Consider the following 16968-nt stretch of genomic DNA (forward strand, 5'->3'; position numbering starts at 1 on the left):
CAGAATCATCTGCATTTCATCAACTACATATCGCATGGTATTTACACCTACACATCACTTTATTTGCTTTGCCTGACAAAATGAAAAGTATTGGGAATTGTTCAGGGAAATATGCCAAAAGAATCTTAGGGACTCATGAGTTTTACATATTTTCCCAGTTACACTAATGAAAAGGAATTTTGTTTGAGAACTTGACTTGGAGTGCAGCTGCAGGGCATTTGAATCTCAGTCTCCATCAGGCCTGCACCCATTTCTGTGCAGAAGTTTCTAGAATTTCCCTGAATTGGTTGGACAGAGCAGCTAAAAATGCAGCCCAAACTGATCTGGGAATAGACTGAATTTCACATTAAAGAAAAATTTGAATCATTCACATCATTTCATCTTTTTTTTTTTTTTTTTTTTTTTTTTTTCTGCAGAGGGCCAAATACCCGATTGGATTTTTAAAAAATGTTTCAACCCTTTATTTCGGTACAATGTAAAAATAATCTGACTTTTCTATGATTTGGCTTTTCTGCCTTGAGTAACTATTTAAATATCTGTGAGATTTTCTTTTATTTGTGCTACTTCTAGAACAAAACAGAGGTATTTAGAAGAAACCACTTCCCACAGGGCCTTTGAACCGTTTACCTAAGTCAAGTGTAATGAGAAACATAACCAAATGCACCATGGGGTTTATTGTTAGATAATAAAAGGCTTAAAAAGCCCCTAGACCCTAAAGATGCCTGGGATGGATGATTTATGTTCATATGCTACTTGAGCATGTAGTTTTGGAGTGCATGGTGAGGCCCATGGCTAATGGCAGTGGTGCTATTCAACAAGATTCTGGGTCTTTAGAATAGTTCAAAGTTTTACCACTTCTCTCTGGATAAGCCATCTTTTTGACCTTTGAGTAAATTATAAACTTCTTTTCAGATTGTGTCCAAATGGTCACAGGTACTTTGACAATTTTTACTGTAACTGCCAATAAATCATACTCATCTTAAAAAAGACATCATTCTGGCAGGGCATGGTGGCTCACACCTGTAATGCCAGCCCTTTGGGAGGCCGAGGCGGGCGGATCATTTGAGGTCAAGAGTTCGAGACCAGCCTGGCCAACATGGTGAAACCCTGTTTCTATTAAAAATACAAAAATTAGCTGGGCATGGTGATGGGTGCCTGTAATCCCAGCTACTCAAGAGGGTGAGGCAAGAGAATTGCTTGAGCCCGGGAGGTGGAGGTTGCAATGAGCAGAGATCACACCATTGCACTCCAGCCTGGGCAACAGAGTGAGACTCCATCTCAAAAAAAAAAAAAAAAAAAAAAAGCATCATTCCATTGTCAACCCTTTTTTGCTGTTCTGTGCCCTGAACAGGTGATGTGATAGCGGTGCAAAGAGGATAAGCATTGTCCTTTACCTCAACAAGTATGTGGCCTGGTAGGCGAGACAGGCATGTCAGAATGCTTATCATGAAGCCATCTGAAAAATTCTAGAATAATCATATAATCAGTGCTCTAGATATCAGAGAGGGGGTACAGAAATCTGCCGGGAGAAGTGGAGGAATGTAATGAACAAAAATCACAGTTCCATCTCTATGAACTCTAAGCTCCCATAGAAAAAGAAATTAGAGGGCTGGGCGTGGTGGCTCACGCCTGTAATCCCAGCACTTTGGGAGGCTGAGGTGGGCGGATCACAAGATCAGGAGTTTGAGACCAGCCTGGCCAACAAGGTGAAACCCCGTCTCTACTAAAAATACAAAAATTAGCCAGGTGTGATGACGTGCCTGTAGTCCCAGCTACTCAGGAGGCTGAGGCAGGAGAATTGCTTGAACCTGGGAGGCAGAGATTGCAGTGAGCTGAGATTGTGCCACTGCACTCCAGCCTGGGCAACAAGAGCGAAACTCCATGTGTCTCCAAAAAAAAAAGAGAAAGGAAGGAAGGGAGGAAGGGAGGGAGGGAGGAAGGAAGGAAAGAAGGAAGGAAGGAAGGAAGGAAGGAGAGAGAGTAATTAGATTACCTTAAGGAAAGAAGGAAGGAAGGAAAAGAGAGAAAGAAAGAGAAATTAGATTACCTTGGTGCTCATTCTTTTGTATATCCCCGTTGATGATTTGGAATCTGAGCTAAAGATACTGGGGGGAAAACTAAACCAAATTTTGATACCAAATACAGGAAGGAGGTGAAATAAGCTTTTTTATTGTAGCTCTCCTTTTATTGCTCACAATAAATACTTCCTACTTTGTGATTTTCCCGAACTGTATTAGTTGGCAGAAAGCTGAGCAGTCCTGTGTTTCTAATTAAGAATTGGATGGTTAGCTGGAGTTTTGAGGAGGTCATCTCTGGGCGTGTCTGCTTTTGGCTTTCTTGGGCAGCTATGCTAGCATATCCTTGGGAATGAAAATGTAATCCTTCATGTGACACAGTTTAGGTAAACCACTTAGTCCTTTGCAAACACCAAATGCTCAGTGCGGTACTTAAATGACACCATATTTGATGCCACAGTTTCTTTACAGGCTCTTCTAAGATTGTAATGCCTGTGGGCTTTTAACTGCCCTTATTGATGTTGTATCCAAGAAAACAGAAAGTTGACTCCAAGCAGAAGTATTAATATCTTTGTATAACTTTCAGTCTTCACGTTGACCCCACTGCAAATCTGCTGTTTAGACAGATGCAGAGGTGACTGATAAGCCGGGGTCATGTGGCTTCAGGAGTCTTAGGTTTCTCCATGCAGCGGTGTCAGGATAGGCTCACCAGCTCCTGGCCACAGCGGGTACCAGCAACCTCCTTGTTGCTGAATCCACCGACCACTCTCGGTCCTCATCCTGCTTCCTGCCTCAGTGGCGTTTGACTTTCCTGTTCTGGAAACAGTCTCATCCTTGGCCTCCTTCTGAGACTTCCTGTCATGTTCTGCCTTCTTCTCCAGGGTCCTCTTATTTTTTGTGTTTTTAGAGACAGGGTCTCACTATATTGCCCAGGCTGGTCTCAAACTCCCTAGCTCAAGCAATCCTTTTACCTTGGCCTCCCAAAGTGCTAGGATTACAAGCATGAACCACTGCACACAGCCGGGTTCTCTTATTTTATACTACGCCTTCTTAGTTGCCTTTGGACTCTCTTCTTCTGACAACTCATTACAAGCAAATGTGCTTAACTCTTCTGTCCTTATCCCTTTTCTCACTCGGTGCACTGTCCTTGGGTGATCTTACCCATTCCATGCTTTAAATGGCTAATTATAGTTATGATTTCCATCCATGGAGAACCTGGTTAAGTCAGATGGCTGGCTTTGCCTCCCAGCTCTACTGCTTACTAGCTGTGTGACTGTCGGCAAGTTGCTTACACTCTGTGCCTCCGTTTCCTCATCTATCAAGTGAGCGTACAAATAATTAACCCCATAAATATGAAGCATAGCACCTCTCCTATTAACTGCCCCAATCCACTCTCAGTTTTATCTGGTTAACATTTATTAATTTGCCGGGTCTCACCTAAGATGTTACTTCCTACAGGAAACATTCCCAGATGTTCAAATCTAGTTAGATCCTTTTTCCATGTACCCTCATAATTCAGTCTGACTGCCCTATTTCCCTGTCTTAGTGTTTGTCACATTTATCGTAATTGCTGATATATTCAGATCAGCTGGAAGCTCGTGAGGATAGAGATGAAGTCTGACTGGATCATCATTTTGTCCCCAGCGTCTAGCTCAGTGCCTGGTACATAGCAGTACTTGACAAATATTTGCTGAATGAATGACTCATGGAATTGTAGGGTATGATGACGCCTCTAAAGACATTCTTTCTTTGTGGTTACATCCTTAGGTTTTGTAGATCAGAAAACTCTATTAGATTGGTTGTGGTTGAGTATCCTTGACAACATGGCTGACAGTAACTCATGGAAGACCAAATTGTAAACCCTAATGACAGCCTTTAAATTTTTTAACGATGCTTGAGAGCTAAACTGGAAGGACGTGGGGTGCTTATCCCTCGTAGAAATGCCTGCCAATGCTTTCTCATTTGGACCCAAACTCCAGATCGGGAGCAGTCTTATAGCTGGATCAGCTACCAAGAGAAATTCTAAAGCAAGAAGAGAAAAGCATTTCAATTTGGGACATTTATTTGCACCTGGAAATGGGGAATGGGCTATCAGACCAGACTTCTATCCTGTCCAACCTGCCTTCATTTCAGTCCTTCCACATTGTTATTCTGGGTTTGGACTGTGCTGGAAAGACAACTGTCTTATACAGGCTGCAGTTCAATGAATTTGTAAATACCATACCTACCAAAGGATTTAACACTGAGAAAATTAAGGTAAGCTTGGGAAATTCTAAAACAGTCACTTTTCACTTCTGGGATGTAGGTGGTCAGGAGAAATTAAGGCCACTGTGGAAGTCATATACCAGATGCACAGATGGCATTGTATTTGTTGTGGACTCTGTTGATGTCGAAAGGATGGAAGAAGCCAAAACTGAACTTCACAAAATAACTAGGATATCAGAAAATCAAGGAGTCCCTGTACTTACAGTTGCTAACAAACAAGACTTGAGGAACTCATTGTCTCTTTCAGAAATTGAGAAATTGTTAGCAATGGGTGAACTGAGCTCATCAACTCCTTGGCATTTGCAGCCTACCTGTGCAATCATAGGAGATGGCCTAAAGGAAGGACTTGAGAAACTACATGATATGATCATTAAAAGAAAAATTTTGCGGCAACAGAAAAAGAAAAGATGAATATCAATATCTATTATATCTGTGTGGAGTAGGTTTTCTCTGGTCTGATTTTGACAAATAGAAGAGTGTCTACAGCGTGGTTTGCCTGTCTGCCCTCCTGGATGCTATTAAAGCTTTGTTTTGTTGAACAATCAGATGCCCAACTCTGTTGCCTTGTGGAAGATGAGTAAATGCAGTGCTTCTTAAAGTGGTTTCTTCCTCCTACCCCACACATCTTTTGGTACTACCATTTGGGGAAGCCAAGCAAGGATAGTAAATTGATCAGAACACAGTTGTGGGAATTTGGCCTGAAGTTAGTGAAATAAAACTTTAAAGAGTGGAACAAAAAAAATTTTTAACAATGCTTGTGATGTACTAAATTTTATGAGGCCTTACTTGGTAATGTAATAGGTTCTCTTCAATACCTAATACTGTGATGTTATGAACATGGGAACATTTGGTTTTGCAAAGTGTTGTCATCAACAATAAGATTCTCAAGAGCAGAAGTTTCCGCCATAGTATGCACAGGGCCTGTGGACTTTTTGAATATTTGAAGGACTGTCATATGGAAAGGGATCAGGCTTAGTGTGTAGGACTCCAAGAGCTAGGACACAACATGAATGCAGATGCCTTCTCTCTAGAACAAAGAACTTTTGAACTGTAACAGCTGTCTGTAAATGAGTGGGCCACCCCAGAGGTCATGACCTTATCACCATCTGTGTTCAAGCATGGCAGGGAGAAGCCCTGGACAGGGATATCTGGAAGGAGAAGGACAAGTGGGGACTTTAGGGTCCCTTCTAATCCTGAGAGTCTGGCAGTGCCCTACTCACCCAAGGACCGTTGAGCTAGGCCCTGTCCCCAAACCATAGGCCCTGTGCCCACACCCTGCCCCAATAAATGGCTCAGGAAGAACAACTGCTATATACTCATCAGCAAGAAATGCCCCACCATCAGCTGAATTATTTAAACCATTTTGATGAGTGGTTTTATGGCCTTTCTTGAAACTGATGTTGTTATTAGCACTGCCTAATACCTTTTCCTTTTTTGGTTTCTTGGTAAAGGTGTGTCTGTATCTTGACTTCGGCTTATGCCTGTCCTGTGTGATGTGAGTAGACCATAATAGCCCGAGAAAATTAAATTATGGAGTGCATTTTGAAATGAGCACCCTCAGATTTGATTCTGGTGTCTTCGGCTGGTTTTGCATAGGTTGTCTGGGAAATATTATAAAATTCACTTTCTCCCCCCAAACTCAGGATCACGCCCACCCCTCTTGGAGAAGGGAAGAGCACAGTCACCATCGGGCTTGTGCAGGCTCTGACCGCACACCTGAATGTCAACTCCTTTGCCTGCTTGAGGCAGCCTTCCCAAGGACCGACGTTTGGAGTGAAAGGTACTGTCTTTAACAACTAGTGTACTTTTCAGGGCAAAGTTGGGGGGAGAAAATTGTAAAAAGAACATTGTCAACAGATAAAGAGTTAAGACTTTTCAGGGGACTTGGTACATTTCTTCACTGCACACTCAGTACATAGTGGTCGCCCCATGTTGGTTCCCCCGGGCATGAAAAAGAGCAGTGGGAGCCGCCAGGGCTTCACTGGACGCCTCAGGAGCCTGTTCCTGGGGCTGCGTTGCTCAAGGCTCCCGCCTCGAGTGCGGTCTCCCATTTCATCAGGGCCTTCTTTGCCAAGTGATCTTGAAACACCGCCATCCATATCGGTGTTTGATCATCCCAGTCCCGGGGAAAGGTCTTTCCCTCTGCTTTAGTCTCGGCTCATTGGAGTTGCTGTGTGGGGCCCGCAGAGCTCTCTGGAGACGGACTGGCTGTGGACAGCGAGTCGTGATGAAATTCCTCCTTGGCCGTGGTCGGGCTGATATCTGGCACTTCCCCATTCATTACTCTTTCTTCCCTGATTTATCATGAAATCATTCCTTAGCTCACTTTACAGTGGTGTTTATTGCTGCAATTACAGTTTGTCCTTGGCACTTCGTGATTTTTTAAGAATATTGTATTTATATTACTGTTACACATATTAATAACGTATCTCATAAAGTACTGATAATGCACAGAGTGTCATGCATTGTGTAGCGGAATGAACACTCGGGTTGGAGCGAGAAGGCCAAGGTTTTGGTCACAGCTGTGTTTCCTACCGCCATGTGGCCCTTGGCCACTTGAGCCAGTCACAGCCTCTCGGAGCCGCATCTCTAAAAGTCCAAAATGCTGAGAGCGGCACCAGGCTCACCCAGTTGTTGTGAGGATCAAATGAGAAAGCACGTAAAGAACGAGGGCTACTGTCAAATGATACACACATGGGCGGTGTTGTTACTGCTTTAGGAAAGAGCAGTCCTTTTACTCTAACAACCAACATTTTGAGGGATACGCAGCATGACAAATCTCACATACTATTATCTGAAATAAATTGAAGTTTATAATTTACTCATTTGCGGTGGTTATGTGGTGGTTTTTTTGTTTTTGTTTTTGTTTTTGAGACAGAGTCTCACTTGGTTGCCCAGGCTGGAATGCAGTGGTGCAATCTCGGCTCACTCCAATCTCCGCCTCCCAGTTTCAAGTGATTCTCCTGCCTCAGCCTCCCAAGTAGGTGGGATTACAGGTGCCCGCCACCATGCCTAGCTAATTTTTATATTTTTAATAGAGATAGGGTTTCATCATGTTGGCCAGGCCGGTCTCGAACTCCTGACCTCAAGTGATCCGCCCGCCTCAGCCTCCCAAAGTGCTGGGTTTACAGGCATGAGCCACCTCGCCCAGCTACAGTGTATTTTTTTTAAACAAAGTTTTCTCAGATATGAAATCATATACAGTTGATTTAGATAAAGTATAGTCTCAGAGATCTAATAATAAATTATCAAAATGTTCTCATATCCTGGTATGTTTTACAGTAATGACATCTGCTCTATTTTTACCTTTTTTTTTTTTAAGCAAAGAAACAGAGGTATAGTTAGACAAAGTGTCAACTTTTTTTTTTTCTTTCTGTTCTGCTTGGATATAACCATTAGTGTCTCTCACTGCCTTTTGTTACTTCATCTTGGGTGTGACGCCTCTCTGTTGGGTTTGGGGAGTTGTGTCCCTTGGGCTGTGTCCATCGTGGCAGCTGTACTTGGTGACCTGTTTGAAATGCCTCTTGCTCTGTTGTTTAGGAGGAGCCGCGGGTGGTGGATACGCCCAGGTCATCCCCATGGAGGAGGTAAGACCTTGAAGAGATGCGGGTCAGCTATCACTGTGTTTCCTTCCTGACGTCTTGTCTCTGCTCCCATCCACACAGGCCCACAGACCCTCATCCATAATCCCAAAGTCATTAAGGCTCTGAAACCCCAAAATGTTTGCATAACTCATGCAGTGACAAACCCTAGTATTTACTGTGATGAGCTATAATTATATGGATTTTGTACGTGCTACTTGGCGTGAATATTCATATACATTGCTGTGGAAAAATTATTTTTGATTAACAGGTGCTGACCTAGCCCCTGCTTGGGGTGTTTTACAAATAAACTACATGTAAATCACACTGCCTTCCTAAACTTCAAAAAATTCTGAATCTTGAAACCCTGCTGGCCTTGCGGGTCTGGATGAGAGAATGTGAGTCTGTGCCTCCCTTGATCATCTGCTGTACTGCCAAGTTCACGAAGACTTGACGCTTCCCCTCTGTCAATTCAGGCTCTAGAGCGTGCCTTGGCAGCACAGATACTAAAACTGGAATGACACAGAGGGGATTAGCGTGGTCCCTGCACGAGGATGACACACAAATTTGTGAAGTGTCCCATTAAAAACAAAAGACTCCAAAATAAAAGAGTTCCAGAGGAAAATGGGCAAAAAGAACTGACGTTGTTAATTCTCACTTGTGTAAGAACTCCACCTTTGTTCCACATAACCTCTTTGTCACCTGTAACTAACCAGTGACCAGCTCTTTTCAGTTTCACTCTCCGCATCAGCCTTATCATTCAGGGCCTGGGCAATCTTCCAAAACCCAAATCTGAGCAGGTCACTTTCCTGTTCTGTCATTTCCGCCGTTGCCTGTCACCCTCCAGCACAGCACAGGAGGTCCTCGTGGGTGGCTGCTCCTGCTTCCCTGTCCGTAGGTCCCCACCTGCCTTCTTCTCTCTACTGCGTCAAGCTCCTTGCAGACTCTTTTTTTTTTTTTTTTTTTTTTTTTTGAGACAGAGTTTTGCTTTGTTGCTCAGGCTGGAGTGCAGTGGCACAGTCTCGGCTCACTGCAACCTCTGCCTCCCAGGTTCAAGCAATTCTCATGCCTCAGCCTCCTGAGTAGCTGGAATTACAGGCAACTGCCATTGTGCCTGACTGATTTTTTGTATTTTAGTAGAGACGGGGTTTCACCATGTTGGCCAGGCTTGTCTGGAACTCGTGAGCTCAGGCAGTCCACTGGTCTCGGCCTCCCAAAGTGTTAGGATTACAGGCGTGAGCCACCGTGCCCAGCCCTTGCAGACTCTTTTCCTGTTCTCTCTTGGTTCCAGGATTTTCCCATGCCTGGAACCTTCTTCCTTTTCTGTCCTCTTTACCCAGTTTAGTCAAGGTTTTTTGTCAAGGTTCTTCTCTACCCCACAGACTCCCTCTGTGTTTACGGCTATCTGGTTCAGTTGGCTGTGGCGAGTTGCGGGCCTTTCTTGAGGTCTCAGGTCCCAGCATTGAGCAGAGTGCTCAGCACATAGTAGGAACTCACTAGAAAGTACTTGTTGACTTTGTTAAAGGAATAGAAGTGTTTAGCCATGGAGGTCTGAGTGTCAGGGAAGCTAAAGAGAAAATCTGTAGAAACTTCAAGTACTGGGAGTGGGGGTGAGAAAGAGTAGTCCAAGGCACTGCTGAAAAAAATCGTCCCAGGCCTCAGGTCAGAATGGGGATGGGTACCATTCATGAGCCAGCAAGACCCAGAACCAGGAGGCCAAATTAGAGATGGTGTACAAGGGGCATACACAGGGGAATGGCTCGGGTTTAGCCAGCAAATTGGAAGGACATTGGTGTCCCGCTGGTTTAGGGCATCAGCTGCGTGGCTTGGAGGAGAGAGCTACTTTTATTTTATTTTATTTTATTTTTTGAGATGGAGTCTCGCTCTGTCACCCAGGCTGGAGTGCAACGGTGCAATCTCGGCTCGCTGCAACCTCTGCCTCCCGGGTTCAAGTGATTCTCCTGCCTCAGCCTCCCGAGAAGCTGGGATTACAGGCACCTGCCACCATGCCCAGCTAATTTTTGTATTTTAATAGAGATGGGGTTTCACCGTGTTGGTCAGGCCGGTCTTGAACTCCTGACCTCGGGTGACCCACCCACCTCGGTCTTCCAAAGTGCTAGGATTACAGGCGTGAGCCACCGCGCCCAGCCAAGAGGACTACCTTTTGAGGGTGGAGTGGGCCAGACACACTCAGGCAGTTTGTTCCTTGAAGTTGAGTGCCTCCAGTCTTTTCTTCATCTGTATCCTCCCAGCTCTGAGCACCGTGCCTGACACTTGGTGGATGTTTGTTGACTGTGTGCCAGGCACAGACAATATGTACTGGACGGAACATAATAAATCACCATAGGGGAAAATGTTAGAATAAATTCCAGATGGGCTGAGGAATTGAAAGTGAAAACACTATGACTGGAAGGATGGGAAGGAGCCGGCCTTGTGAAGAATGAGGGAGAGCATTCAGCCAGTGGGAACTGCTGGTGGGAAAGTCCTGAGGCAGGAAAGGGTGTGGCCTGTTCAGGGAACTGGAGGACACCAGGGTGGCTGGAGCCCCGTGGGCCAGCGGGAGTTGGGGGGGTTGAGGTAGAGAAGTGTGCAGGCGCCAGCTCTGTCGAGCGATTGCAATTTGTAGCCAAGAACCTGGATTTTATTTGAAGTGCCAAGGTCAGCCATTGAAGGGATCTTGACAGATAACACAATGCAGATTGAGTTTTATTAAAATCACCCTGTCTTCTGTGTGATGAAGGGACCAGGGGCCTCTCAGTAGACACGATGAATCCAGGAGGAAGACTATGGAAGTAGCCTAGGGAAAGATGTCAGTGACTTGGCCCAGGATGGGGGCAGTGAGGATGGAAAAGAGGAAAAAACAGTTTAAGATTTGTTTGCTGATGTTTGCAGGATTAGATGTTGGGGGTTAGAAAAGAGGAGGATTCAAGGACGACATCCAGGGTACTGGCTTGAGCAACTCAGTAGACTCATTTGTTGAGGCAGAGAACAGGGGAGTGATGGTATGAGGTTTGAACTGTGTGTTGTGGGGTGTGGTGGAGGGTGGTAGTCAGAAGGAGGGAGTCAGTTTAGAGGCCTATGAAACATGCAGGTGGACATCAAGTAGATGGCTGGAAAGAAAAACTTACATTCCAGTTGTGAAATGGCCAAAGAGTTCAATAGAAACATCGAAAAAGAAATATTAACTAAATGCATATTCATCTTCACCAATAATCAAGTAAATAAATCTACATTAAAACCACTATCAGGCCGGGCACGGTGGCTCACGCCTGTAATCCCAGCACTTTGGGAGGCTGAGGTGAGTGGATCACCTGAGGTCAGGAGTTCGAGACCAGCCTGGCCAACATGGGGAAACCCCGTCTCTACTAAAAATACAAAAAGTAGCTGGGCATGGTGGCAGGCGCCTGTAATCCCAGCTACTTGGGAGGCTGAGGCAGGAGGATCACTCAAACCTGGGAGGCAGAGGTTGCAGTGAGCCGAGATCATGCCACTGCACTCCAGCCCAGGCAACAAGAGCGAGACTCTGTCTCCAAATAAATAAATAAATAAAAATAAAACCACTATCAGTTACCATTTTACTTGTCAAATTGACAAAATTGGATTTTTCAAAATAGTTATGATACCAAATTTTGGCAAAGAAATTGAAATGGACTCCCACACACTGCTGGGAAGTGTATGTTGATAAAAACACTTCAGGAAGAAGAGTAGAAATACATATTAAGTGTTTTACCGTGCATATCCTTTGGCCCAAATAAATTCATTTTTAGTGTACCCTAAGGAAAAGATGAATGTATGGGAAAATAGATCATTTTAAATTAAATATACCCTCACATAGTTTATAACATTAAAAAATGGGGGGATAATAATCGGACATCAAGTTAACTGTATTTTGAAGAATCTTTAATGATGTAAAAATGCTTGCTATGTTGAGAGTGTAAGAGCTAAAGTATAAACTGTTATGATGTTATGATTCCAATATTTAAAAGTACAAATATATATTTATAAAATATATATGTGTAATTTTTCATGTTTTCTCCAGTTAACATTATTTTATGTTATAAAGTAAAATTTTAACAAGAAAATATTTAACCTTCCAAGAAATTAAGGAAATGCAGCTTTAAAAAGAATAACACTTTCTCAACTATTAAATTATTTCTTAGTCTAAAAGTTACTTTATTTCTGAAGTAACTGATCTACTACTAGTGTTTTGCAGATGACACTTCATCTCTTTCAAAAAGCAATTTGGTGATATTATCAAGATCCCAAAGGCCGGATGTGGTGGCTCATGCCTGTAATCCCAGCACTTTGGGAGTCTGAGGTGGGCAGATCACAAGGTCAGGAGTTTGAGACCAGCCTGGCCAACATGGTGAAACCACATCTCTACTAAAAATACAAAAATTAACCAGGTGTGGTGGCAGGCGCCTGTAGTCCCAGCTACTTGGGAGGCAGGAGAATCCCTTGAACCCGGGAGGCGGAGGTTGCATTGAGCTGAGATCATGCCACTGCACACCAGCCTAGGTGAAAGAGCGAAACTCCGTCTCAAAAATAAATAAATAAAATAAAAATACTTCATCCCTTTCAAAAAGCAATTTGGTGATATTATCAAGATCCCAAGGGCTGGGCGTGGTGGCTCATGCCTGGAATCCTAGCACTTTGGGAGGCTGAAGCGAGAGGATCACTTGAGTCCAGGAATCTGAGACCAACCTGTGCAACATAGTGACACTGTGTCTCTACAGAAAAAAAAAGAAAAAAAAGAAAAGAAAGAGAGCTCATTTAACCTAGTAACTACTCTCCTGAAAATATATTACTCGTTAGCAATTAATTTTTTTAATAAAAGGAAAAGCTATTTGTGTGTATTCTTTATAACTGTGGCGTTCCTTGTAAAAGTGAACATTTGGTAGTAGCGTATGTATCCAGCCTGAAACTTTTGGTACATCTACCATATACAGCTTCTATAAACTATACAAAAGATTATTATAGAAAAAGTTTTGTGAAAAATGAAACTTGGAAGTTTGTAGGAAGATGATTCTACAAATGATAATCGTGTGTGCTCACGAGACTGGAAGGAAAATAACAGAATGAGTAGAGTCATGAGGGTAAAATACTCTATTTCTCCAAAGTTCTGTAATATTTCATATTATTTTATTGTTACTGTTTATCTTATGCCCTGCCTCACTCCAAAGTATATTTGATATGATACTGTTTTCTAGATAATAAAACAACGAATAAATGTAAAGTGAGTGACTATAAGGAGATTCATTATTAAATGCATCGGAATGTTTTGCCTTAACCTGAGGATGGAAGAATTTATGATCTGAGTAATTGCTCAAAGGTTCTTTGTTGTCACGTGGAAGGCTTTGACCTTGATTTTCTGATTTAGGCATTCCTATAGACTCAGCTCATTATAAGGATATGTAATTTGCATGCTATTTTATTTATTCAGTCCTTAAATTCCACAGTTGTTTAAAACAAATAGGAAGATGTCTTAGCCAAGCACAGTGGCCCAAGAGCTCATAACCAGCCTAGGCAACATAGCAAGACCCCTGTCTCTACAGAAAATTCAAAAATTAGCCAGGCACAATGGTGTGCACCTATAATCCCAGCCTACTCAGTAGGCCTAGGTGAGAGGATTGCTTGAGCCCAAGAGTTTGAGAATACAGTGAGCTATGATCATGCCACTGCACTCCAGCCTGGGCAACAAAGCGAGACCCTATTTCTGAAAATAAATAAATAGAAAGATATCTTATTTCTCTAGTTCAACCTTCACTTGACTGGAGACATCCACGCCATCACCGCTGCCAATAACTTGCTGGCTGCCGCCATCGACACGAGGATTCTTCATGAAAACACGCAAACAGATAAGGTGAGAAGGATGCCTTGCTAGCCATTTTGGGTATTGTATCCTGGAATTCCTGGATTCTTAAGGAGTTTGTGGAAAGAATTCTGGTGTCTGCAAACTCTGAAATGTTATTCAATTCAATTTTGTGATTTTTACATATGTCCCTATTTTCCCAAGGAGAAGGAGCCATCCTTTGATCAGATTCTCAAATGGGTTTATGAGCACTGCCAAGTTATGGGGAGAATTGTAGTATGTTGTAAAAGCCAAATGTTCTCTAAGATGAGTCTTTAGTTTTAAAGATGGTAGGTAGACCAGTTCTCTTCATTCTGGTCATAGGTCCAATCTCTGATCTATTCTAAGGGGATTGGACAGATGTCGTTTTAAGACTAATGTTATGTGGAGCTATTTTAGATGTGCTGAAAAGATGTCAGAGACCCTTACTGGGCTTCATGTGCTTGTAGGTTAAGAGTTAAACCACACCCGCAAAGGGGACAGCCCACCAGAAGCTAATTCCTCACAGACATAGGACATAGATAAAAGGGGTACCTTCTGGCACATTTTACAACAAGGGTTCTCACTTTCTTTAATTAAAGTAGTTCCTTAGTAAGTCTTTGCTGCATAATCCAGATACATCTTCATATGGTAGTTGTAGCGATATAGATCAAGAAATATATTTATGCAAACTCTTTGCAATGTGTGTTATTTCAGATCTTGTCAGTTTTATGAAAATGACAGAATTTAAGTCAACATTGTTTATATTAGCCCAGAAATTTTAATAGGGTCTTTTATCTAAATAGTTTGGTTATAAATGCAATGAATTTTTGTCATATCCTGTGAATTGTCCAAGTTCATGGACAACTAACTTTTGTGTGGTCTCATTTTTGTTTTGTGTTTTTAGGCTCTGTATAATCGGCTGGTTCCTTTAGTGAATGGTGTCAGAGAATTTTCAGAAATTCAACTTGCTCGGCTAAAAGTAAGTTTCCAGTTAGCAATTCTTTAAAAAGAAAATATCCTAGAAACACATCAGAAAGATTGTCAAAGCCTGAAATTTTCAACTTGGTTTGATTTTGGTTTTCAGATATCCTTTTGGGTATTAAACTCTATAGAGACCGAACACTGGAGCAGAGAGAGCACAGTGTTGGAAGCCTGAACCCTGGTTCTACACGAAAGAGCCAGGTGGACAAATTAATTAACCTTTTTTGGTCTCAGTTTCTTCGTCTATGAAATGAGAGGACTGTTTTGCTAATTGGTGAATACTGTAGTCAACTGACAAGTTAGCTGGGCACAGGAGCACATACATACCTGTAGTCCGAGCTACTCATGATGCTGATGTGAGAGGTTTGCTTGAGCCAAGGAGTTCAAGGTTTATAGTGCACCATGATGGCCCCTGTGAATAGCCACTGCATGCCAGCCTGAGCAACACAGCAAGAGCCCATCTCTTAAAAAAAAAAACAAATTAGAATTTTTGGTGAGTCCTTCTCTTTCTAAAGTGAAATATTTTTATGAAATTTGTTAAATTTCTAGGAAATTATAGGATAACCTTTGAAAACTCATCTATCTCATTTGTGGTTTTTTGTTTTGTTTTGTTTTGTTTTTTGAGACAGAATTTTACTCTTTTTGCCCAGGCTGGAGTGCAGTGGCATGATCTTGGCTCACTGCAACCTCTGCCTCCCTGGTTCAAGTGATTCTCCTGCCTCAGCCTCCCAAGTAGCTGTGATTACAGACACGCACCACCGCACCCGGCTAATTTTTGTATTTTCAGTACAGATGGGATTTCACCATGTTGGCCAGTCTGGTCTCAAACGCCTGACCTCAAGTGATCCATCCACCTTGGCCTCCCAAAGTGCTGGGATTACAGGCGTGAGCTACTGCGCCCAGCCTCATCTACGTTTTTGTTGCAGCAAACACTACAATTATACTTGCGTATGCCATCTTAATTCTTAAAACCTGTCTTATCTTTTTTCTGATGCCATTTGCTGCCTCTGGTCTTCTAATCATATTGCTTGCTACTAGCCCTGTTTCAGAGACTAAAAAATAACCCTAAATGGTATAACTTAACAACCTTACTGGTTGGTATTAAGTGGTTTTAAAAATTCACCTCCTGCCTCTTACTGAACCAAGTTCAGTGTGTTGAAGTAGTGAGTAATTCCATCCTCGGCAGCTATAACAACATGCAGTTTCTGTTTCCCAGATCTTTTTTATGCTTCATTAAAAATCACTATTTTGCTGGGCACGGTGGCTCACGCCTGTAATCCCAGCACTTTGGGAGGCCGAGGCAGGCAGATCCTGAGGTCAGGAGATTGAGACCATCCTGGCTAACACGGTGAAACCCCATCTCTACTAAAAATACAAAAAATTAGCTGAGCGTGGTGGCAGGCGCCTGTAGTCCCAGCTTCTCGGGAGGCTGGGGCAGGAGAATGGCGTGAACCCAGGAGGCGGAGCTTGCAGTGAGCCGAGATCACGCCACTGCACTCCAGCCTGGGCAACAGAGCAAGACTCCATCTCAAAAAAAGAAAAAAAAAAAAAGAAAAATCACTATTTTGTGTGTGTGTGTGTGTGTGTGTGACAGTCTTGCTCTGTTGCCCAGGCTGGAGTGCAATGGCACGATCTCGGCTCACTGCAACCTCCGCCTCCTAGGTTCAAGCAGTTCTGCCTCGGCCTTCTGAGTAGCTGGGATTACAGGTGCCCACCACCATGCCAGCGAATTTTTTGTATTTTTAGTAGAGAAGGGGCTTCACTATGTTGGCCAGGCTGGTCTCGAACTCCTGACCTCAGGTGATCCACCTGCTTCAGCCTCCCAAAGTGCTGGGATTACGGGCATGAGCCACCACACCCAGCCAAAAATCACTTTCTTAAGATGTTTTATTTACACAAAATAAATAGGAAGATTTCTTGGCTTGGTGTGGTGGCTCACCCCTGTAATCTCAGCACTTTGGGAGGCCAAGACAAGAGGATTGCTTGAGCCCAGGAGTTCATGACCAGCCCAGGCAACATAGCAAGACCCCCGTCTCTACAAAAAATTTAAAAATTGGCTGGGCATTAAAAGTTTTAATTTTTTTTTTCTCCTCCATGAATTAGGAATAACTTACTTTGAAACATAGGAATAAACTTAACTTGAATTACTGGTATTTGTATTTGAAAACTGAAGAACTGCGGCATCAATTATATGGACAGACAGCAGTTTATGTCTCTTCTGAGCAGCGTACATGGTGGCCACATAGAGCAGCCCAAGGAGCCCCTGGCTGACGCAGCCAGCAGCAGGCACAAG

At 43.1% G+C, this 16968-nt stretch overlaps 2 protein-coding genes and 1 non-coding gene across 10 annotated transcripts in view; all 3 read left to right on the top strand.

Moving 5' to 3' along the window:
* MTHFD1L (methylenetetrahydrofolate dehydrogenase (NADP+ dependent) 1 like) overlaps positions 1–16968 on the top strand; it is a 240429-nt gene that overhangs the window by 67694 nt on the left and 155767 nt on the right. For 7 of the 8 annotated variants that reach the window (XR_010157792.1, XR_010157793.1, XR_010157794.1 and 4 more), the window contains exons 12-15: positions 5924–6060; positions 7821–7867; positions 13617–13724; positions 14599–14673. Coding sequence is in view for 5 of the 8 variants with exons in the window: in XM_024357475.3 (XP_024213243.2) it covers positions 5924–6060; positions 7821–7867; positions 13617–13724; positions 14599–14673 (367 nt within the window). In the remaining 3 variants the exon portion in view is untranslated. Of the gene's footprint in view, positions 1–3782; positions 4826–5923; positions 6061–7820; positions 7868–13616; positions 13725–14598; positions 14674–16968 lie in introns of those variants that run through there. The other variant, XM_024357478.3, reaches the window with a different exon arrangement.
* On the top strand, positions 4092–4825 carry LOC736135 (ADP-ribosylation factor-like protein 4A). Its single transcript, XM_003311540.6, has one exon. It carries the CDS (start codon positions 4092–4094, stop codon positions 4689–4691), a length of 600 nt encoding a protein of 199 aa, XP_003311588.1. The 3' UTR covers positions 4692–4825.
* LOC112209605 (U6 spliceosomal RNA) lies at positions 8348–8450 on the top strand. Its single transcript, XR_002944439.1, has one exon. It is a non-coding gene; the product is annotated as a U6 spliceosomal RNA (small nuclear RNA).

This window comes from Pan troglodytes, chromosome 5, assembly GCF_028858775.2.
Source record: "Pan troglodytes isolate AG18354 chromosome 5, NHGRI_mPanTro3-v2.0_pri, whole genome shotgun sequence".
Classification (NCBI taxonomy): Eukaryota; Metazoa; Chordata; class Mammalia; order Primates; family Hominidae; genus Pan; species Pan troglodytes.

Coding starts and splice junctions, on each gene's coding strand:
- LOC736135 (XM_003311540.6), top strand. CDS start 4,092: ATGGGGAATGGGCTATCAGACCAGACTTCTATCCTGTCCAACCTGCCT.